The sequence below is a fragment of the Actinia tenebrosa genome, unplaced genomic scaffold (assembly GCF_029948245.1).
Source record: "Actinia tenebrosa isolate PJP-AT-01 unplaced genomic scaffold, QUT_ActTen_1.0 PGA_scaffold6__47_contigs__length_16458017, whole genome shotgun sequence".
In the NCBI taxonomy this organism is placed as follows: Eukaryota; Metazoa; Cnidaria; class Anthozoa; order Actiniaria; family Actiniidae; genus Actinia; species Actinia tenebrosa.
Genome location: NW_028292583.1, coordinates 11,035,820 through 11,060,713, shown reverse-complemented (window position 1 = coordinate 11,060,713; position 24,894 = coordinate 11,035,820). Strand labels below are relative to the sequence as shown.

Here is a 24,894-nt window from a genome sequence, read left to right as displayed (position 1 = left end):
AAACTATGTTTTGGACTCCTTCCACAAGTTAATGTCATTCTAGAAACAATAGCTGTAATTTGATGGACTGATGGTTTTTTTAATATTATTTTTGGGTTGTTTTGGAAATATACATGCAACCAATTTACCACATATTCTTTCGATTTTGCTATTCTAGAGGTATCAGTCCTTCTTATCAATTACTTTCAGTCTCAACATACTAGACTAATATATTTTCAAATCATTAGGACCTCCCCACCAACACCGTGTTTCAAAGGTGTTCCTGGGTCCTTTATCAAAGACCAATTCCTGAAAAACGGCAAGCATGAGACCTTCAGCAAGATAAAACGTTTTCGATTTTTTACTCCAATTACTTAATTAATACTCCATTTTTATCATTCTCAGGTTGGATGCATCGATATTTATTTTTTAATCACCTTTTTAGGAAACTCCCCTCTTCCATGCTGACATTTCCTGTAATTTCCTTTTTAACCATCTCTTATTCAACTCTTTTTCAGTTTATTGAGCTTTTCCTTTCCTTTCAATCTCTTTCACTACGACCCCAAACTCAATGAAGATACACAACTTTCTTGGGCTCATTTTTTTTGCCAGAAATGTGACTCTTTATTCAAAGTATAATTACCAGCTATATGTGGAATGCCCATTTTAACACCATCGTATTTAATTATCAATCATTATTAATTTAAGATTATGCATGTAAATTATGGGTGTGCACTAAACCTGGTCATCCGCTTACCTAGTTTAATAATGTATTATACTATCTATAACGTTGAAGCTTAAAACCTGTTAATCTAAATCTAATCCCAGTATATAATAATGTAACATACGATATATAACGCAGAAGCTTAAAACCTGTTAATCTAAACCTAGAGCTTAAAACCTGTTAATCTAAACCTAATCCCAGTATATAATAATGTAATATACGATATATAACGCAGAAGCTTAAAACCTGTTAATCTAAACCTAGAGCTTAAAACCTGTTAATCTAAACCTAATCCCAGTATATAATAATGTAATATACGATATATAACGCAAAGGCTTAAAACCTGTTAATCTAAACCTAGAGCTTAAAACCTGTTAATCTAAACCTAATCCCAGTATATAATAATGTAATATACGATATATAACGCAAATGCTTAAAACCTGTTAATCTAAACCTAGAGCTTAAAACCTGTTGATCTAAACCTAATCCCAGTATACAATGTAATATACGATATATAACGCAGAAGCTTAAAACCTGTTAATCTAAACCTAGAGCTTAAAACCTGTTAATCTAAACCTAATCCCAGTATATAATAATGTAATATACGATATATAACGCATAGGCTTAAAACCTGTTAATCTAAACCTAGAGCTTAAAACCTGTTGATCTAAACCTAATCCCAGTATATAATAATGTAATATACGATATATAACGCAAAGGCTTAAAACCTGTTAATCTAAGCCTAGAGCTTAAAACCTGTTAATCTAAACCTAATCCCAGTATATAATAATGTAATATACGATATATAACGCAAAGGCTTAAAACCTGTTAATCTAAACCTAGAGCTTAAAACCTGTTAATCTAAACCTAGAGCTTAAAACCTGTTAATCTAAACCTAATCCCAGTATATAATAATGTAATATACGATATATAACGCAGAAGCTTAAAACCTGTTAATCTAAACCTTGTCTAGTAATAATTTAATATACGACATATTACGTTGGACCTAATTAAAACCTGATAATCTAAACCTAGTTTAATAATGCAATATACGATATATAAGGTTGAATTTTAAAACATGTTAATCTAAACCTATTTCAGTAAATAATGTATTATGCGATTTGTTCATGATCAGCAACATGATTATACTTTTATCAGTTCAGTTGTGCAGTCTTTACATTGTTCAATTCTATTCTTCACAATCGACGAGAGGACACGAGCCGGTGCAATCTCGACGAAATTGCGTACTCCTAACTTGTAGGCTGTGATAACGGTATTCCTCCACTGAACGGGTGAAACCAGCTGTTGGCAAACCAATGTTTGGATTTTTTGTGGGTCATCAACTACCTCTGCATTCACGTTCATGATGACTGGTATGGACGGCTTGGAGAAACTGACTTTCTGTATCAGAGGAGTAATCCTCTTTTCCGCGTTTCTCATATAATCAGAATGAAATCCTCCAGCAACTCGCAGCTTCCTGACGTCAATGATATTCGACTGGTTTTCTTTTAAGGACAACACTTTTACAAGAGAAAGACAATCTTCTTCCCTGCCTGCCACGGTGTGCTGGTTATCAGCAAGGTAAGTAGATATTTTCATGTCTGGAAAATTGTCTTTGAGGTATACCTCAAGCTCCTCACTCGTAGGACCCAATACACTGACCATTCCGCTTGCTGTACTTCTGACTTCTGTTTCCATTGCTCTACCTCGTTCTTGTACAATCCGCAAAGCGTCTTCGAAGCTCATGACGCCAGAATAAACTAGAGCTGCAAATTCTCCGACACTTAACCCTGCAATGCAAGTGATATCGTCTATAAGATCTGGTCTTTCAACTTTCAATTGTTCAACTTTAGCGAGACAGCTCAAAAAGAGTGACACTTGAACGAACTCCGTGGATTTCAGTTTTTCTTCGAATTTTGTGTCATCGTCCAAAAACAATTCCAGCACATTATAACCTAAAATTTGCTCAGCTCGAGAAAACACTGCTCTTGCTTCTGGAGAATTCTTCATCGATATACACATGTCCCTCTTCTGTGCTCCTTGACCAGGGAACATGATCATCGTTCTTCGTTCCTTCGCTTCCCTGGCATGGTGCAAACGTTTCTCAGATGCCACATCTAATACTCCAATTGATTTGGTTTCCACTAAAGTATTAGGTTTCGAAGCCAACACTCCTGCTGCTCCTGTGGACGAAGACACACATCGTTGATCGGGTCCAGACAACTCTGCTACCGGGTTTTCTGGTAGGTTATCAGCAATGAAAGCAGCAAGACTTCCAAGTGTTGGATAGCCAAATGTATCTGCAATTTCTAACTGAAAGCCTATGCGTTGGCAAACAAGTCTCATCATCTGAATTGCCAATAAGGATTCTCCGCCAAGGGAGTTGAAGTCGTCATCAAAATGAATGTTGTCAATTCCAAGTAATTTAGACCAAATCATTTTTAGCTCTTGGTATACAGCTGTTTCTTTATTTTGTTCGTCCACTTTGTTTGATTCAATGTCATTGTTGATAGACCCCATGTCTTCTGGATCGTTGTATTCCTGATAAGGGTTGAATCTATGGGCATCGGTCTCCCACCATCCAGGACGTACCAACTCTGACGGTTCAAATTGTTTGTTACTGCATGCAAACAAACATTTTTCGACGTGCCTGCGTTCATCCTCATTGACAGGGCAAGTACATATAGAACCGAAGCCAATGTCTTTTAAAACTGCTTCCCATTTATCCGCCTCCAACATTGGCTCAGCTGATCTAAGATCATAGTCCTTGAAATACCACCATCCATCGAGTAGTCCCCATGCAAGGGTTGCCCATGTATCGTTTCTTGCGCTTTCAATGATAAAGAGTGTGCCTTCCTCACCAAGACAGGATTTTAGATTTGCAACTGATTTGATGATGCTTTCTGTCGTGTGAATTACGTTGTAGGAAATGACGATATCAAATGATCCTAGTATACCCTGCTTTGGGGCACTCTTAGTTATGTCAAACGTGGCTAATTTCATCATGTGAAGATACTCTGGAAAAAGACTTTTGGCACGTTCTACAAACGCCTTTCCGAGATCTGTAAACCAATATTCGATATTGGGAATATCTTTCATTTTCGGCAGAAGCTGTCTTGTCACATAGCCCACACCGGCGCCAACCTCTAAAACTCTAACAGTGTTTCTTTGACTTGACAACTGCTTTGCATACTCTGCAATTATTTGCATATACATGTTGTAGTAAACATCGCCAAGTAAGTCTCCAAGCTTGTCAAACTGATACATGAAGTTAAGATTTCCTTGTGGGTAGATCACGGATAGCGGGCTCATCTTGCCAACAAGGACGTCCTCAAAGTGTTGTGAACAGTAAAGAGGAAATCTGAAGCAGTCAGCCCATGGTGGAAACTTTTCGATAGCAGCATTAGCAATGACTTCTGGATCAGTTTGTAAGACGTGTTCGCACTCAAACTTGAAAGAATCTAAATACCCGATCGATTGGTCACATCCAGTTGCTCTAACCAGGTGGTTTCTACAAAGCTCCCTTATCATCACAAAGAAGAGTTTTTCATATTTCTTGTGCATCCCAGTGAGCAGAAATGCATCTCTGCTTGAAATTTCTTTATCATCACTTAAGTATCCTGCAATATTTGTGACTTTTAAAAACTTGATTATTAGGGCGGCGCAAAACTTTCCTTGCATGCGGTTGAGTTCCTCCGTTGGAGATAATGGTAGCGTTCGAGTCAATTCTCTGGTTTCTTCTATCTTCTTTTGAAGTAAATCAACCAAACCGGAGGGTTGTGTGAGTAGTGTATTCTTTACACATGCATCCAGCCAGTGTCTTTCTTCATCGTACATTACCAAGGATACTCCTTTTGCAGACTTTATCTGGCTTGTGTCGCAAGAGAAAAGACCATCAAGCTCAATAGTTCCATGCACCAAAAAATCTCTAAGATAAGAGTCTTGACAATGCATTTGAGTATTTTCTGGGCCGTAGAGGTGAACATCGCTGCGCAAGTTAGCAAACATCACCACATCATTTATGTTTCGTAAAGAATTCGCGACTTCCATGATGCTAAGTACTTTCTCGGGTTTTGTCTCGGTAATTGCCATGCGATAATCGATATGGCCCATCTTAGCGTCGGATACATCTTTCAACCTTCTAGCGATTGTTACACACAAAGAGAGGAGTGAAATCTCTGATGTTGAGATTACTGAATCTTTCAAATAAATCATGTACTTTGAAATCTGCTTTAAGATGTGTTGTATGCTTCTGCCACTAAACAGCAAAGGCATTGATGCTTCGCTGGAAGCACTGTTGTGACGTTCAGTTGTTCCATTACATTCTTGTATGATAACATGACAGTTCGTGCCTGTAAGACCAAAGGAACTAATGCCAGCTATTCTTCCATTCGAGTCTTTGATTTCCCATGCAACACTTTTTGAAGGGACATACATCGTAGAGTTTTCAAGCTCGCAATTTGGTGTGTTGAAATTTGCGTTTGGGCCAATTTTCTTTGCCATAAATGATGCCAGAATCTTAAAGACGCCAATCATACCAGCAGCTGAGTCTAAGTGGCCAAATATGGATTTAACAGATCCAATAGGCAGTTTTGCTATAGTGTTTTCCCCACTAAAAACTGCTGAAAGAGCCGATAGCTCTATTCTGTCACCTAGGTTGGTTCCAGTGCCATGTGCTTCGAGGAATGAAATATCTGATGGCAGTACTTTAGCGGCTGTCAAGGCATCTTGAATCACCATTTGTTGAGAGACTGCTGTCGGTGCTGTTATACCATTTCCATGGCCGACACTGTTAGACGCAGCACCTTTTATCAGCCCGTAAATGGGCTTTCCTTCTTTGATAGCTTTACTGATTGGCTCAACATACAAACACATTACTCCTTCACCAACAGCAGTACCACTTGCATCGCAGTCAAATGCACGGCAATGAAAATCTTCAGACAAAATGCTAGTTTGTCCAAACACTCCACATCTAGAGGGATACAGGACAAGGCTAACTCCTCCAACCAATGCACCTTCACATTCGCCATTTCTAATGGACTCACACGCAGTTTTTAAAGCCACAAGTGACGAAGAGCATGCGGTGTCGATGAGCATTGTGGGACCTTTCAGATCCCATTGGTACGCGACTCTGGTGGCAATCATACCTGGTAATAAACCAGAAATACAAACTGCATCATCTGGGTGGCTAAGATGTGTATACCCTACTTCGGAACTGCCGACGAAGACGCCAATCCTGGCACCTTTTGATTTAGAGAGACCATTAGCTTCAGCTAAGGCTTCCGTTGCTACTTGAAGAAAAAGTCGTTGCTCAGGTGACATATACTTTGCCTCACCGGGTGCTATCTTAAAAAAATGGCTATCAAACATTTCTATTCGTTCCAAGAAAGCTCCTTTAAATGTTCCATTTCTTCTAATCTTTCGCACACTCGATTCGTCTAGTGCATCTGTCACGTCTTTCGATCGTTGTTCCGGAAATTCTTGAATTAGATCTTCGCCCTTGTCTAATATTCTCCAAAATTCAGCTAGAGATGTTATATTTGGTGGAAGCCTCAGGCCGATACCAGTTATAGCAATTTCTTCATCATTTTGAATTTGGGTTTTTTCTTCTTCTTTACTGCAAGTTACTTGATGATTAACCTCTTTGCCATGATCAATGTATTCAGCTAAGTCAGTTATCGTAGGGTAGGAGAATAGATCAGCAATCTCGACATCAAAAGACGACTTTTGTTTAATCAAAGATGAAAGCCGCACCAGGACAAGAGAATGCACACCAAGTTCCATAAACGTAAGTTCAGGATTGATTATACTGGAGTCTGGTAATCCAAGAGCCTCACCAAGTAATTCTTTTAGCAAGGCAGCTGTAGCAGAAAGATTGAAGGAACTTTGTGTAGTTGGTATCACAGAATTTAGCTCAAGTAGCTGAGATATGCTTGGAAGAGCTTGAAAATCGATCTTACCATTCGCCGTAAGTGGTGTCCTGTCAATAACATGGAAAATGTCAGGTACCATGTAATATGGAAGGTGAGCATGTAGCTTGTGACGTATGGCATTTGAGTCTATCCCTTCCTCGTTGTCGTCGTTCTCGAGTACTAAAAATGCACACAAAAATTCACTTGCGGCATGAGACTGGTCTACTTCGTTAAGCATTGGCACAACATATACTTCCCGTACTCCTTTGACGAGAGCGGCTACCTTGTTCTCTATTTCATGAGTGCTTATTCTGAAACCACGTAGTTTGACAACGCTGTCCAGTCTGCCGATTAGGTCAACGTCACCGGTTGGCAACCAGCAAGCAGAATCACCAGTCTTAAGCGCGAGACATGTTTCGTTAAGCTGGGTGACCTCAACATCACCTGAAGCTAAGACATTTCCGCTGATGTACAGTTCTCCAATCGTACCTATTGGACATGGAAGGCGTGTTTTTGTATCGAGAATGTGGAATGTTACACCTGGTAGTGGTTTTCCTATGGGCATTGTTCCGCTTCTGGTCTTCGAGACCACGGGCCCTTCGTAGAACGAAGAATCGATAGTTGCCTCCGTCATTCCATAGCTGTTGATTACTCTTTGTTCTTTCTTCATGACAGATTTAATTTTTTGGAATACATGATTTTGAAGTACATCAGATCCAAGTACTAAAAGGGTGAGCGATTCCAAGTCATCTCTAGCGCTATTTTCAACAAGTTGCAGACCAAACTGGGGTGTAACTTCTGCCATGGTGATTTGATGTTTCTTTATGAGATTCAAGATATAAAAAACATCTAAGCGGAATTGGTCTGGACAAATTATCAGCTGGCCAGAGGTACTCATAAGGCCCCTAACAACATCACCAATAAACACATCAAAAGAAATAGGTGCCCACTGCAGGACTCTCACACAAAACTTGGTCATCTGGTACTTCTTGGTCCACGCTTGTGCAATTATTTTCAGGCTTTTGTGTGAAATCTTGCATTGTTTGGGTTCTCCAGTTGATCCAGATGTTCTTATTATGTAAGCATGGTCATCGCTATTAGTCACTTCTTGTGATGTTAAGAAATTTTCTGAAGGGTAATTTACCAGATCTTTGATGTTAAACATGGGGCACGTTTCTTTGTTTACTTCCAACAAAATGTTGAAGATAACTGCAAGTGGTTTGCATCTTTCTAGAATTTGTTTCAGAACACTTTGCAAATTTGAGGCAACGGGTAGGAAGTGCCCACCAGCCTTCCAAATTCCTAGGATTGAAGCAATGGTGTATTCGTCTTTCTTCATGGCAATTACGATAGGTCTGCTCTTCAGTGCAGCTTGGGTGAATTTTCCAGAAAGGGCGCAAGCTATGCTTGAAGCCATTCTATTTAACTGTGCGTAGGATACTGTGGAACCATTACAGGAAATAGCTGTGGCGTCGGGATTAAGTGCTGCATGTTCTTCGAACAAGACCTGGATTGGGTGACTATCAGTTATGTTTTCTTCGCTGAATTGACTGAATGACTGCACGAGTTTCTGTTCGAGAGGAGACAATGCGTTGATTTTACACAGCAAAGTATCCGGTGCTTTAAGAGTTTCACATAGAACATTTACTAATCCATCAGCAAGTCTCTTGGCCACCCCATCGTCGATTAATTCAGATGCCCATTCCACCACAACTTCGCTTGTCCCTTCTTTTTCATTGTAGAGGACATCAAGGGAAAGAGGCATTTTGGCATGTTTAGATTGCACTTCTAAAGCACTGGCTGGTCTTACTTTGGAGGTAAAGTTAAACATTATGCTACAGAAGGAACTTGGAGCTTTCTTGTGTTCTTTCGTCAGAATCTTCACAAGCTCGTCAAATGGGTATTGTGCGTGTCGAAGAGTTTGCATCCATCGTTCAGCAACTGTTTTCATGTAGCTTTCAAAGGACATACTACAATATATTGGACATCTAAATAAAACTGTGTTAACAAAAAGTCCATCAGTATATTGACTAACATCTGTTCGTGTCGTTACGGGTATTGCGAGTGTTACTTCATCCACGCCAAGATATCGTTGTAGGATTATCAAAGCACACGCGAGGAAATACTGAAATGGTGTTATCCCCATACTTTGACAATATTTGATGATGTTGTTCACCACTTTATCGGCGATTGGAAATCTACTCTGTTCAGCTCTGTATACGACTGTGTCCTTCCACAAGGCCTGCGTTTGAGGTAATATGGCTAAACTGATTTCTGGAGGCAGAATTTTGAAGTTTTCAGCCCAATACTGTTCATTTGATTTCTGCTGAATTGAAGAAAGGTTATCCTGGAGGTTAACAATGGGGTCACAAAGTTCTTTTCCAGATTGAAAATGTAGGGTTTGACCATGAATCAACTTTTCAAGATCGTTTGAAATGTTACTCAAAGTAGTTTCGTCAACAATGGCATGATGAATATGTAAGGCAAGTATGGTTAATCCTCCTGCTTCCAAATGTCGAAATCTCACGAGGGGACTTGATAGCACCTTGATGCGTGGAATCGATTGCGTCAGATATTCACTGGCTGTCTTAAGATTTTCCACCGATTCAAGTTCAGTATCAGTGTCGAGGTTTTCATGCGTACTCATTACATAAAACAGACTTTCATCGGAAAATTCAAACTTGGCTTTTAGTATTGGGTGCTGCTTTACTAATGACGCAAATATCTCGGATGGACATAGTTTCTCGCTTGTGTAGAGTGCTACGGTTTCAACGTAAGCTGTGGAATCAGGCGCAGATTCCTGCATTATTAACATGCGTTGTTGAGCGGCAGAAAGTGGTGTGCATCGCATGTCCATGCTTTTGCATTCATCGGCTTTATTGCTTATTGGAGCTTGTAGAATAAGGTTGTGAAAATCGCCATACTTCGGATATTTTAGCACGTCGATGACACTGATCTCGATGTTTAACGCTCTTTGAAGTTTTGATACCAGGAAAACAGCACTAAATGAGTCTCCGCCAAGCTCAAGAAAATTGTCTGTACTTCGAGGGTTAGTTTGGTCGCTCTTCAGCACCTCCATCCAAGTAGATTGAAGAACTTGTGTTCTGCTTTTTGAAAATGGGCAATCGTCAAGTTTGCCGGTTTCTTCTGTTTGCTTAATGTCTTTTGGACTTGGAATGATAGGGAATAGATTGTGGCGCCTACTTTGTTCTTTCATTGTCAATGACCATTCCATGTGTATTACCGAGTTGACATCCTTTAGTGTTGGCAAAGCAAAAGGATTGTCACTCGTAATATGTTCATCAATATGCTGAATGTCTTTTTGGGCGCTCGAGTAGATTTGCTCTGTGAATGAGGTTACGTCGGCACCGACTTCAATTGTGTGCAAAGTTTCTGCAGTTTGCAAGAGATGAGTATCTTCAACATTACTACATATTAGACCAGTTTTGCCAATACTGCAGCCAAGAGTCTCCAAAAAGCTGATGGTTGGAGTGTTGCGTTCTGTTCGATTAACTGACAGCTGTAGACCCTCCTTAAATGAAGCATGTATCTCTTTCAGGATACGGGTTTCAACCATTCGTCCAAGTGCTCTACAACTAAGAACCCATTGCTTTAGGTTTAACGAACTGTTATCGATTACGCAAACACTCACAATTCCGTAAGAACCATGGCAGTCATCCAGCGAAATGAGCCAGCAAGCATCTTCCTCTTGAAATTCAGAAAACTTTGAAAATACGTCGTTTAGTTTAAACTGGTTGGTTCTGTGAAGTAATTCGGCAGCTCTCTTGAGCAGAGTTTTATTTTGTTTTATGGACAAAACGTTTGTCTTGAGAAATGTCAATTTCATCTTCCACTTCGCTAAGAGGTTCGTTACTTCAGCTTGGCGCTTAGCTGCAGCTACTTTCTTTACTTTATCCATTTCTTTTTGCCTTATCGACTCATTTCTGTACATCTCACTTCGTTCTGAGGATTCTTTGGTTATATCCATGTTGTCTAAACTCCAAAGGTTATCTAAGACAATTCCTACAAGTTTTGGATTTGATGGGAGCTGGAGAGTAAGTATCTCTGGGCAAGAGGTCACCATTTCTTCGCACTCCAGGGGATTGTCATCAATGAACACAAACGATTTAAGGTCCAGATTCAGCTGGTTTGCAACAGTTCGTATGTTGTCGGCTTTAGAATTCCAATTTGCCACTATTTCTACGATGTCGTCTAACCCCAAGATCATCTGGTCTCTCTGTGTTTCGAAGACTTTAACAACATCTTGATAGCTGTTCTTGCTCAATATCACCAGCAGCAAACCTTCTCTTTTCTTCTTAAGTAAAAACTTTTGAAGACAAATATTTCCTGTGTTCATATTCACACACCCACAAGCACATTCTCCATCCCACAAGGTGTAATCCGCGTCGACAGCTATAACCTTGTATTTGTTTCCATTAATCCCTGCTCGAATTGATCTTGCAATGATTAGCCCAATCTGTGAGTAACCTTCCTGGGTTAATGGCATGTTATACTCTAAATCTGTACGTTTGTCGTAAAATGCTTGTCCAAGGGTTGTTGGAAGCTGCACAATATTTCCAGCCGTTTGAACTTTTTCGACAGGTAACTTGACTGAATTTGGAAGACTTTCTGCATTTATTATAATCACTTTGTTACTACCTCTTGCTTCAAGGAACTCTTTATAGGCCTTCTTGAACTCTTGTGCTTGGTTTTCTGTAGTGTGTCTGGTTATCATAACTGTTATGTCAGAACTCTTATCTAGAGACTCGATCATTGACTGAAGTGCTTGTTCGGGAGGGCACACCAATAATTTCTCGGCATTTATTCCGTGTTCCATTAGAGAATCCTTTGCTGTCTGTATACAATCTGGATTTATGTTGAAGAATGGGATTATTTCTGCTGTTATAAATTTCGTGCAACAATTCAACTCCTTTGCAAGCACTTTGAGGTCATTTTCCGCGTGGTCCACTAAATTTTCCACCAGCGATTCACAAATGGTTTTTGTGTCGAACAGAAAGCCAATTTTGAGTTGGCCTCCATGTACCCATGCAATGACTTCTAAATCAAATGGCAAAATCTCCTCAGGATGACGATGAAACCGTCGTTGCATCAATTCAGTATGCATTACTTCAATCCATGGAACATGTTCGAACTTGTGTTTGCCACCATCGAATTTCTGTTTCGTACTTGCATCAAGTGAACCCTGGAACACGAACATGATGTTGGGCGAAGGAATCGTCAGCTTTCCGTCAGCCTGAAGTAATCCAAAGCCAAGGCCACGATGTGGAACTTGCTTTACTTTCTTTTCGACTTGCTTCACTTGTTTCTGTATGTTGTCTATTCGTGAGGTTTCTAGCACGAACGGAAACATGGAGGTGCACCATCCAACCGTAGAGGTCGAATCAGCATTAGGCAATTGTCTTCCATGACTTTCCAACACTATGGCAGTCTTATCTTTTCCATGAATAGATGATAGCGCCTTTCCTAAAATGGTGAGAAGAATATGCTCATCCGAGCACTTAAGCCTAGTAGACATTGTTCGAAGTGTAACAGCGTCAAATGAATGGCTTAACCACTTGGCAGATTTGAATGTACTCTGCCGATGTTCTTTCATAAGCAATCCTGATTCTGCGCACTCGGCCTCGATGTTTTTCCAGTAAGTGATTTCTTCTCCAAAGATTCCAGAAACTTGTTCGTGCAAGGCATTACAAAAGCTTGCGAACGGCAAAATGCATTTTTGTAACATCACATGCTCTTGATCTTCATTGTCACTCAGCATTTTTAAAGCTGTTGCTAAGTCTTCCAAAACTTGCTGCCAGGAAACGATGTCTATGGCAATGTGATGCACTACTAGTAACAAGTAGGTACATGCCTTTTCGGTGGACTCTGTATCTTCTTTCTCTGTTACGTCTATGATAGCAGCATTCAGCAAAATGCCGTCAGCAAGAGAGTGACTTTGTTCAAGATTCTGGCATAAATTAAGAAAGGCTGGATCATCAATGAGATGGTCTTCTTTACACGAGAGCTTGATTTCTTTAACTGTTGGCTGATTTGGTTGCAGGTTTAGCACCTCCTGTAAGGCAACACCTTCAACTATTTCAAATCTTGATCGAAGAGAACTGTGCTTATCCATTACACTTCTCAAGGCCACCTTTAAAACACTTGGCTTGAGCTTTCTTTCAAATCGTAGAAGTGAAGAAAGAGCAAAGTGGTCAGGATTCTTGTGATCTCTTTTGAGAAATTCTTCAATTATAGGAGTGGGCCTAAACTTCTGAGCTTCTTCCTTTATTTTCGATTGCTTCTGCATATGGTCACCAGTATTGCCTTGAAGCGCCTTAAGCAGTTTTCTTATCGTGGGGTTCTGGAAAATATCTCCTACTGATACTTGGTATCCTTCGTTTCTCATTTTTCTGACAAGGTGAATAGCTTGAAGGGAGTCTCCGGATAGATCGAAAAAGAAGTCCTCGTCAAAATTAGGCAGCCGTTTAACAGGCAAAATACTCTGCCACAATACCTGAAGTTTGCTTGCATCAGTCGCTGAAATACCACCCATGTCTGAGGTATTGCCATCGGAGATCTCCAGCCCTGACTGTAATTCAGCTTCAAACAAACCTTGTAACAGGTTTGTATCTTTCTTTCCATTACTATTTGTCGGAGGGTCGGAAATAGAAACCAGAACTTTTGGAATGCATCTTGATGGCAAGCTCGAGGTAAGCGAAGAAATCAGTACATGTTTCCAAGTCTCGGTGTTGCATGAGTGAAGGATGCTGGTCGATTTAAGCTTCACCGCTGCTCCCAGGTACATGTAATTCGAATACGTAAAACTGTTTACCCACGCGCTTTGAACAAGGTGGTGACTCTCAATAGCATGTTGTATTTCCATCAAATCCACTCTAACTCCATTAACTTTAGTTGTGCTGGACTCTTCTCTCCCGTAGTATGCTATTTCCTTAGATCCTGGCATGACACTAGCAATGTCATCTGTAATGAACATGAGTTCACCTGGATCGCCCCAGCAAGCCACGTCGAAGGATTTGCTTATCTTGGTTTCCTTTGAGGACCCCGTTCCTGCAAAATCTAGGCAAAGACATTTACCACCAATACAAAGTTTGCCTTTTCCACCAACTGGAACATGACTAAACCTGTTTCTGGTCAAGGCAATTGTTACGTTGTCAATTGGTTTGCCAATGGTCACATATTCAGATTTATCAAGTGGGAGGTCGTCGCTACAGAAACACTTTGCTACGCATCCAACAGTTGCTTCAGTTGGACCGTATTCGTTCCACACTTCAAACTTTTCGCTTTCCTTATTTTGTTTGAGTTTATGGAGCAGCTCTGATGTTAACTCTTCTCCACCGACAATGAATATTGAAGCACTCAGAGGTCTGTCTGTCACTGACAAGACCGTGTCAAGCTGTAGTGGTGAGAACTTTACTGTTGTTAATTCAGGGCACAGGGCAAGGTCTTGATATGAATCTTGGAAGCTCTTGAAAATACGGATGGTACTTCCATTCAGTAGAGGAGGAAAGATACTTGTTACTGTAAAGTCAAAGGTCAGTGGTGAGAATAAGGGCAATGTCGAGCCTTTATCCAGCTTATAAGCTGATGAAGCCCACTGAACATAATTGAGCAAGGCCTCGTGACCAATGATGACCCCTTTTGGTGTCCCCGTTGTTCCAGAAGTGTAAAGGACATATGCTTCGTCTGCAAAGTCAATCTTTCTTGACCACTTAGTTAAAGTAGCAAGGATATCTGGATCTTGTTTATCATTTAAGGCATCCGCAAGGTCACTGTTAGCGCAAGTTGTAACGTCTCTCACCTTTGATTTCTTCAAACTGATCTCAGGGCATATGCTGGATTTCGAAAAGATTGCATCGTACCTAAACTCTGTCAACTCGTTTGAAACAGTAAAAATCTTTGAGGAGAAACAAACGCTTCGTAGTGTTTGTGAAGTGTCGCACAAGTGTTGTAGGTACTCTCTTGAAAGAAACAGCTCACTGTGCCATTCCGTCTTTGTTCTGTACCAAGGATAAGAGGCTTTAAAAGACTTAAGTTTCCAAACCAGCTTGTCTTTCTTCTCAAGATCCATTATATCTCCAACAAATATGATGCCATTCTCTTGGAGAAGGCTATCGCAAGAGTCAAGGACTTTGCGTAGGTAGTTATGCCCTGGGAAACAATGTACGACACTGTTCAGGATGATGACGTCAAATACCTGTCCTTGAAAAACGTGACCTACTTGATGTGCAGGGGCACAATGGACCTCCACGGTTTTGGATCCTTTAAGAGCATTTGATAGCCTCTCCGTCATTGCCTGAGAGATGTCTGTAGCAACATAGTGTCCAGCAAAAGGATAAAGTTTTTTAGTTGTTATACCCGAGGCGCAACCAATTTCTAGAATTCTTGAATCGGGCTTGATGTATTGTTTGAGTTTCTTTAGAATATTTTCAGCATATTCATCCATCTCCATTTCGCTCAAATTGTCACCTGTATAAGAACTTTTCCATCCTCCTGCTTCGATGTCATCCTCACCGTTATATGCCGTGTGGTCCCATAGTTCCTTATTCATTAACGGGGCCTCTTGCGGGCTTTCTAAAAGCTCCTCAAAGTTTTTCTCATCCACACAGAAAAGCACACGCACGGACTGGCAGGCCCAAAGCAAGTTATTGGCTAGAGATATGTTCGATTTGCTGAATATGATGGCTTTTAACTGCGATTCATTGCAAATATGTCCCAGTCTGTGCTTTGGGTCGTCGCAGTTTAATGGAACATACACTAGACCAGACAAGATACAAGCAAGAATTGATGCCAGCGACTCAAATGAATTATTTAGCAGAAGGCCAATTCTTGACTGACTTTGGATTTCACATTTTTGTCTTAAGAAAACAGCAATCTCTCCAGCTTTCTTCAATACCTCACGGTATGCAATACCTTTCCCATTTATGTCAATGATAAAGCTTTCTTCTGCAAAATGGCAAAGGCTTTCAATTAGTAGATTTGGGAGTGCCTTGTTTCCAATATTCCTGGTCGTTCCATGAAGTACGCACATGTCAGGAGTTAGTCCGTTAGAAACTTCAGATACTGGCTTGACTCTTGAAATTGGGGCAGAAGGCTCTCTTACCACACGACTGATTAGGCTAACGAAGTTATCAGCAACACACACTGCATAATCTGTTGAGTATACATCACTGTAATACTCGAGAGTGAATCGCATTCCCTCTTGTTCATGTAGAAAATCGAACTGCATGTCCCACTTTGAAGAGTTATTGTGTAGTAGTTTTCTTTCAATATGAAGTTCACTTGGCGGTGGCACATGTTCGGCCTTTACTTCAGTGTTGTGGTAACATACATTGACACTAAATATGGGTGTGATGCTGGTGTCTCTTGGAAGACTCAGTTCGCTGACCAGAAGATCGAACGGTGCATGCTGGTGATCGTAGGCGTCTAAACAGACCTTAGAAACTGATTCAAGAATTTCATTGAAACTCATGTCACCCTTTAGTTGCAGTCTTAAAACAAGTGTATTAACGAAGCATCCTATGACATCCTTAGTTTTGGTGTCATACCGTCCTGCCACTGGAGTTCCAATAATCAAATCGTTTTCTCCTGTGTACTGATGTAACAAGGAAAATACGGTTGCTATAAGAGCCATGAACATCGTGTATTCATCACCTGTAAGCTGCACTAAAGTACTGAGAACATCGTTACCAATAAAACGTGTGATTCTTCCGCCATTGTATGAAAACACTGGAGGTCTTCTTTTGTCGCCTGGGAGTGTTGTTAGTGGCAACGGTCCACAAAGTTTCTGCTTCCAGTATGCGAGGTCTGTTACAATCCTTGAAGAACCGGACGTTACCTCTTTTTGCTCTTCACTAACGAGCTCCACATAAAGAGGCTTGTGGATTGGTTTTTGCTCTACCACGCCGTCACACGCATTTCTGTATGTATGCCACAATTCATTGTAAAAGTTAAAATGGGACCATCCGTCAAAAATTATGTGATGAACAACCATCGTGAAAAGGTACTTGTCTTTAGAAAGATAGTATAGCTTGCATCTCACCAAAGGTCCCTGTTCTAGATCAAAGGGAGTCTTGTAATCCCCTTCATATTGTTTCATTGCTCGGTCTTCTGATATGTCTCCCGAGGATCGATAGTCTAGTTCAACAACCTTCACTAGCTGATTCCAGTTATGCGTCTGAAAAAGGCCATTTGGAGTGTTAGCAAAAACCGTAAAAAATGCTCCATGACGAGATAAAACAGTGTTCGCTGACAGTACAAAAGCTGAAGGGTGAAACTGTCCAGTTATGTACAAAGAGTTTGTTGCATTGTAAGCACAAGGATTTGTTACTATTTCCTGCATCACCCAAAGCCTTTTCTGAGCAAATGACAAAGGATATAATCCCTTTATCGACGTGGTCAACTTTGGGAATGAAGAGCGCGTGTCGAAGTTAGACTCGGAAGACGACGGTCTAATTTTTGCTTGAATGACCTTCAGAAGCCTGCCATAGGAAGAGTTCATATGAAAATCAGTCATTGTAAATGCTTCTGCATTTAGCCCTAGTGCATCTTTGATCCTCATGTTCACATGCGTACAAATCAAGGAGTCAACACCAAGTGAGAACAGGTTTTCGTCTTTCAACAACATCCAATCATATTCCCGGCCAAGGGCCTCGTTCAGAGCTTCGCTTAAAAGTAAATCAGCGTCTTTTGATTGGTTTGACTTTGAAGTCTGCTTTTGACATTCGTCTCTCAGGGTTACATTTACTCCAGGTAACGCTAGAGAGTGGTTAGATGCATGCTTTGAATTCTGGTGACTTGTGCCGGCATCATAGTGACCATTAGTTTCTTCGTCCTCATCGGACTGTGCTGGATGCTGCTCAAGACGCAGGAGGTCTTCGTTAATTGGTTTTCCTTTCTTTGGCCAGTATCTTACTTTATTGAATGCGTAGGTTGGCAAGAAGGGTACTTTCTGAAGACTAATACTCGAATGGCCAGAGTATACTTTTTTCCACTGGATAGCCTTACCCTTTAAATAGTCTTCTTTCACCCTTATTGCGGTAGAACAACTGTCTTCTTTTTTTGTGGGACAAAGGAAGTTTTCCTCACTGTTAAACCCTGCGCTCACTCTGATTTTTCTCTCGTTGCTGGAAATTTTATCAAGACTTTCAAGAAGATGTTGTAAAGCCTGAGTCATTTCATCCCAGTTTTTTCCGTAAGCAATAGCCCTTGCGTCAAATTTGTCTTGCTCTCTGCCGGTGTTAATTGTAAAGCAAACATTCTGTAGGTGTTTCAAGCTTTGGTTGTCTGAACTTTGAAAATACTCTATCATACGTCGTACAAAAGCTAGGAGTGACTTTTTGGACGCTGCAGCTAGCACTAGTATTGTACAATGTTTGCTATTTGCCATTGCATAGTCTATAGTAGCAGATTCGCATAAGACATGTTCCTTAACAACCGCATGGACATTAGTGCCCAAAAGTCCAAAGGCACTAACACTTGCGAAGCGAGGTGACTTATCAGCATTTGGCTTCCAATCTAACGGAGAGGTATTAACATAGACAGGAGCTTTCTGCCAGTTTATATGCGGGTTGGGTTTTAAAAAGTTAGCTGCAGGTGGTATTTTATCATGATTCATACAAAGTAGTGTCTTTATCAATGCTACTACGCCAGCCGCACCATCAGCTAAATGACCAATGTTTGCTTTAACAGACCCAATTGGGATCTTTGGAATCTTTCCGCTATTGGTTTCGCTCCCAAAGTTTACTCCAGACATCTTAAAGGCTTTAGTAATTCCAGATATTTCTATTGGGTCACCCAATTCAGTCCCTGTTCCATGAGCCTCAAAGTATCCAAGTTTGTCAGGACATATGTCGGCAAGCTCCCATGCTATATGTAGCAAATTGGCTTGTGCTACCGGATGAGGGGCAGTTATGCCATTCGAATGGCCATCTTGATTCGCTGTTGTTGCTTGTAAAATTCCGTATACATGGTCACCATCAGATAAAGCTTTCTCTAATGGTTTTAGTAGTACAGCTCCACATCCCTCTCCTTTAGCAATACCTTTGGCGCATGCGTCGAACGCTCTACACTTGACGTTTGGCCCAGTAATGCCGAGTTGGTTCCAGATATCCGTCTTCGTACTGACTGGGAGAAGATCGATAGTAATGCCTCCAGCAATTGCCATGTCGCAGTCACCAGATAAAAGTCCTTGACAAGCCAAGTGAACTGCAAGGAGAGACGAGGAGCAACCAGTGGCAACCATCATTGCAGGACCGGAAAGATCTAGCGTGTACGAAACTCTCGCAGAGACAAAAGGGGAATGGTTTCCATGAGAAATACTTGGATGGTTCTCAGTAAGTACAAGTTTGTATTTATTTACAGTATTACCAACATACACACCAGTCTTCGATCCCCTGATACTTGAGGCATAACCGGCATCTTCCATCAGCTTCCACGCAGTTTCTAAAAAGAATCGTTGTTGTGGCTCGATGAACATTGCCTCTTTAGGGTTTATTTGAAACAGGTCGGCGTCGAATCCGTCAACTGACTTGAAAAAAGAACCCGTGAAAAAGGGTTTACCTTCATCTAAAAGGTGACTTTGAAAAGACGGAAGGACGTGGCTTATGTCGGCTTCTCGTTCAGAGGGGAATTCCCCCACTGTATCTTGACCCTCCATAATCAGCTTCCAATATTCGTCACATGACTCGGCCCCGGGCAGCTTTATAGCCATGCCAATCACAGCCACAGGAAAGCTGTTACTTGCCATGATAATATATCCTATAGCAAGAATTAAGAATTTTTTAAAAAAAACATTGTTAAGCATATTATCAAACTCATTAATTTTTGATGAGCAAAACAGAAATCCTAACCGTGGACAATCCTCATTGACATAAATTTCCACAATTTTTTTAAAAATTGTTTCTAAAATAATATCTTAAGATGTATTTACAACGTTTCTGATTAGTCTTCAACATAATATGTGGTTAAATCCTTGGGGTCAGCCCTACTTGACACACAGGCATAGAGGATGATGATAATATGTGGTTAATGTTTGCTGGTTACCCCCCGGAGTTATCCCCCAATATTGCAAAGCCCCAGGACTGAGTTATTCTATGGCAACTCCTTTTGGCAGCTGTCAATCAAACTTTGGAATAAACGCTGTCAACAAAGAGAATACGTCAAGAAAGAGAAGTAATTTTAGACTTTATACTTCGACTCATTAAAGAATAAAATCCTGTTTGTTTATATATTCACTGTCATCTTATGTTAACTTGTTAAGATAGTAGAATTATTCAACGATAGCTAGTGATTTTTTTAACTAGAAAGAAATCATATTCGAATAAGGCCGGTTTAGTTTACTAGATGTCAATATGCTAGAATCATTCAACGATAACACTGATGATTCTAGTGATTCTTTGAACTAGAGTGAAATCAGATAGATAGTTTATTGACTAAAAACATAGCAGCCATAGGCTGAATTACGTCTAGCTTACAAATACTATTATACAATATGAAAACATTAAAACACTCATTAATAATTCATGAGCTTATGGTCCAGTTGGAGTTACCATACACATCACGTGCATGGACCTTCCGATAAAGTTCTCTTTATTAGTATTCAAGTGATTTTATATAAACACACAGGTGGTCTTTATGTAAAGACCACTCGAATACTATCACAGGTAGCCCAAGCTTGGTTTCTGTGGTGTCATGTTATAAGAAAATGTATGGGGATTCATCAAAAATTTCAATAAAATTATCTAAACGTGAAATAAAGCCTCGAAATTTTACCCGATCATTGAGAAATAGCACTTCTTTCGCTCTGTGTGGTTATTTTTTGAATTTAGCCCCTTTTAAGGATTTTTTTCCCCACTTAGTAAGTGAAGTATGCATCCAAGTTTAGATGAAGACTTAGAGCCTCATCAAGGTACGATGGCCGAGGAGGGCCACTTCCGACTTATAACCTCTGACTTCCGACTTCCGACTTTCGAGTTCCGAGTTCCGAGTCCCGAGTTCCGAGTCCCGAGTTCCGACTTTCGACTTCCGACTTCCGACTTCCGACTTCCGAGTTCCGAGTTCCGAGTTTCGAGTATGCGTGGGGGGACGGGACAAAAGTGTTCCGAGTAGGCGTTGGGGGGAGGGGAGCAAAAGTAAATTAAAAGTAAAATGCTCGACTGATACTTTAGTATTTAGCTGTCAAACTTGTCGAAGTGATCTTGTACAGACCCCAAACTGAAACACTACTCTTACACAATTCTACGAGTTCATTTGAAAACAACAATGTCTTCAAATCGGGCTTCGTTTCTTCGATTAGCCCTTTTTAAATTCATTTTTTGTAACCAACGTTTTACAGTTCGAAGCCTCATCGTAACACCGTGAACAGCAGCTAGAAACCCCAATATTTCGTAGTTCGAATAACCTTGAAGGAAGTAAGCTCGAATTAGTTCCTGTACATTTAACCCAGCATCTTGCGTAGCTGGTGTGTAAGCTGGTAAAACACATGAGAACAACACGAGTGCAACAAGCATCATCGTGAAATAACGGAACTTTGAACTTTGAACTTTGAACTCTGCACTCGGAATTAAGGTAAATACTATCACAATTATTAAGGTTTTCGAGTTATTTTTTAAAATTTTAGGTTGCATAGTGTCACCTAAACATGATACAATGTTGACTTATGAAGAAATATTTCAAATTATACAGCAATTTTGAGTAATAACTGTAAGTAGTCAAACTCAGAAGTCGGAACTCGGAAGTGGCCCTCCTCGGCCATCGTAGCCATCGTATCAAGGCCATAGTCAACCACAAAAATCTTTGACTAACGTGCCTGTCTTTGCCTTGGCACGCAATATCCAACGTGTGGGAGCTTCTATTGAATCTGGTTGCGCATGCCCGTGACGTCAAATCTCTATCGAAGTATAAAAATCCATGTTCGTGACGTGTATGATGGTTCCAATTCATTATTTGATTACCACTTTTTTGCAGATGACACTAATTTATTATATTCTGATAAAAGCCTTGTGGCTTTAGAAAGCAAAGTCAATGAACATCTCATTTTCATTAGTAATTGTTTGAGGGCAAATCGACTTTCTATAAATATAGACAAATCCAATTTCATTATTTTTCATCCTCATCAAAAATCTTTCTCTAGCAATATTAATTTATGCATAAACAGGGAACCAATCAAACAAGAAAAGTGCATTAAATATTTAGGTATTTCTCTTGACTCAAACCTTAGATTTAAACATCAAATAAACCATATATCTGCTAAAATTAGGAAAAGTATAGGTATTATATCCAAATTAAGACATTAATACGGCTTTACTATTCTTTGATTTATCCTTTTCTAACTTATGGCATTGTAGTGTAACCTTGCAAAAGAAGATTATTAGGATCATCACCTATTCTTCCTTCAAGAACACACTGAGCCACTATTCAAAAACTTTAACATACTCAAATTTCATGACTTGATTTATTTCTTTAACGCTTTATTTATGTATGGTGTTGTTTTTTTTCACAATCTGCCATCAATCTTTGGTGATTTTTTTTTTTTTTGGTGACTGGGGATAGCCATGGATCCTCCTCTACCTACATACTGCTGAGTTGCTTAGGAGTTTACCTGTGTTTATAAACTGATGAGTTTTGTTATCTTCTTTCTTTGAAACGGTCGTTGACTGGTAGGAAAATTCTCTTTTTTAATTACGTTGCTGTCCTTGGAGAACATGGTCTGCGGATGAAGATTTCTCATTGTCATACACAATATTTGAATAATATAAATGACAAGCAAGACTAATTTTGGAACAACAAATACATTACGTATGAAGACGTTCACCCAGTGATCTTCTACGTGCGCCAAAAAAGAAATATGTTTCATCTCTAATACATCTAATAATGCATTTATACTCATATTTCAACCATTTAATATAAATCAGAGTGCACGCAATATTTCCGTGAAACATTTACTAACCGTGTAGCCAATTACTAACCAGGTAAAGTGCAAACCATATATCCGTGAAATAGTAAAAAAAAACTAATCAAACCGCCCTTTGGCGAATCGAACTCGTGGATACTAGTTGCACTTGTTAATATAAATACATAAATATAGGTTATAAGAATATCTATATTGTCAAGTTCAAGAGAATAACGATGTTTCTATCGCTTATCGTAATTCTGACTCTTGAAATACTGTTCGAGTAGATGAATTATAAAGAGTAAACCAAAACAAGCTATTGCTCATGAAGTTCATTGAAAATTCTTAGAAATCATCGCTTCGAAATCATCGCTATCTTCTCGGCTTGAAATCCATGTTTACGAAATTACGAAATTACGAAATTGCTTTATTACAGCGTAGTATTTAGCGATATATTTATGTATATGCATTAACTAGAGACCGAAAGCCGTATTTTCCACGCGATTGAAGCCAGAATACTGCCGACTGAGTAGCTGTATTAATGCTAATAAATATCCGAATTACGATCCTAGCAATATTCTTTTACTGCTCAATTATATTACTTCTAAATGGAGAGCCCGTAGTCACAGCCTCGGATCGAAACTTTGACGAATTGTTTTTCAATACAGGGACGGCGGAGCAGTTTTTTGATTGGGGGGGCCCAATAGTGACATTGTATGGCAAGGTGGGGGGGGGGGGGGCTGAGTTTAGTGAAAATGTATTAAAATTTCACAAAAAGTGGGGGGGCTACAGCCCCCCCGGTTCCGCCGTCCCTGCAATAAAAATCGTTTTCAATTTTTTGAGCGCCGTCAGTGAAATAGAAGAATTTGAGCAAACATAGCAAATTTATTTTTAGTCACAAACATTGCACCGGGGCACTAACTAATTTTTTCGGGATAAATAATTTACCTTAAATGGCACTAGTAAAGTTTCATCCCATGGCGTGCGTTAAGTTCCTGTTCAGGAGTCATGTTGCTGTTCATGAATTTTTTCTGTTAAGAAAGAAGTTGAAAATTTACATAAGATTCTTAATGGGCAGAAGTTTATACAGCGGGAAGCCTCAAAAACCAGCAATAATGAATTTGCATACTTTTGTCTCGCCATCCTCCAACTGAGCGTTTAGATCATAAATAAGATAAAACAAGATAATGGCCGAGAAGAAGGTATGTGAATAGAATATCGGTGGTCACACTTTTGAGCGTCGCGCTGTACCAATGTCCGCTTTTCTGATCGAGACTGCAGAGGTTTCATTTCAACTAACCATAGTTACTCCATTAACTATGAACTAACCTACCAAAATGTTGTGTGAGTATGTTAGTGAGTTAGTGACTATGTTAGCATGTTTTATTAAACCCGTGAAATAGATATTAGACTAATACACTTCAGTAGACCCTAATTCCATTGTATTCTTGTGTGTCTATTTGACTATTATTTAACGTTAATGCCTTCACTCTGTTGGCCCAATATACAGGATTTCATATTGACAAACTTAAATCAAATGCAACGAAAATTAAGGTGTTTCTATCCTGTTTTTATATACTAAATTTTTTTGATTGGCTTTTTTTGAAACTTTCCATAGTTGGATTGATTTGATTGTGGTCTCAACGATAAGACATCTACACCTTGGTAACCAATAGACGAATCAGAGTGAGTGTTGTAAAATTCGTACCATGCTGTCGGTTCGTTACATTCAAAATACCAAAGAAAGAAATAACGACGCGAAGAAAATGGTGCCTTTATTCCAGTACGATTTATGGACGGAAAGATTATTCATGTTCGAGGTGGTTTGGGGGGTGATCGATAAGTTTTTAACTCGTGGATACGCGAAGCGTATAAGAAATACGAAATAAGAACTTAATTTAGCAAGCTAAATGCATGAAAGCTGACAAATGATTTTACGAATACAACTCACATACGGTATTTCCCCTAACAAAAAGCGAGGAGAGTAACAACAGCATTTTTAGCCGCTTTTTTGTTCGTGCGAATTCTTTTTCTCAATTAAAAGTCTGTATTTCTCTGTAGAAACACTGGAAAATCTCTGGGTTTTTATTTTGGGTTTTGTTTTTCCGCTTCCAGATTGATCTATACTGAAAATTCCAGCAAAATACTTCCTTCCGCTTCGTTGTTTGTGATTGGCGCAAAATATCACGCCACTAGCTTTTTTCACGTTCTGATGATGATATAATAATAGAAATAATAGAAAAGCTTGTAAAGCGCTCATACAAGTCTGAACTAAGCGCTAAATTAAATTAGAAAGAAAAAGCTATTTTAAATAAATGAGTTTTAAGATTAGTTTTAAAAGAAGATCAATTAGAAATATCTAAGTGAAG

At 39.7% G+C, this 24,894-nt stretch overlaps 1 protein-coding gene across 3 annotated transcripts in view; it reads right to left on the bottom strand.

The window, feature by feature from the left end:
* LOC116297562 (uncharacterized) overlaps window positions 1-24,894 on the bottom strand; it is a 34,005-nt gene that overhangs the window by 7,810 nt on the left and 1,301 nt on the right. For 2 of the 3 annotated variants that reach the window (XM_089038723.1, XM_089038724.1), the window contains 3 exons: window positions 23,474-23,556; window positions 22,235-22,342; window positions 566-19,392 (listed from right to left, as the gene is read on the bottom strand). In XM_089038723.1, coding sequence (XP_088894849.1) covers window positions 1,847-19,381 — 17,535 coding nt within the window. In that variant the 5' untranslated portion in view covers window positions 19,382-19,392; window positions 22,235-22,342; window positions 23,474-23,556 and the 3' untranslated portion in view covers window positions 566-1,846. Of the gene's footprint in view, window positions 1-565; window positions 19,393-22,234; window positions 22,343-23,473; window positions 23,557-24,894 lie in introns of those variants that run through there. The other variant, XR_016121513.1, reaches the window with a different exon arrangement.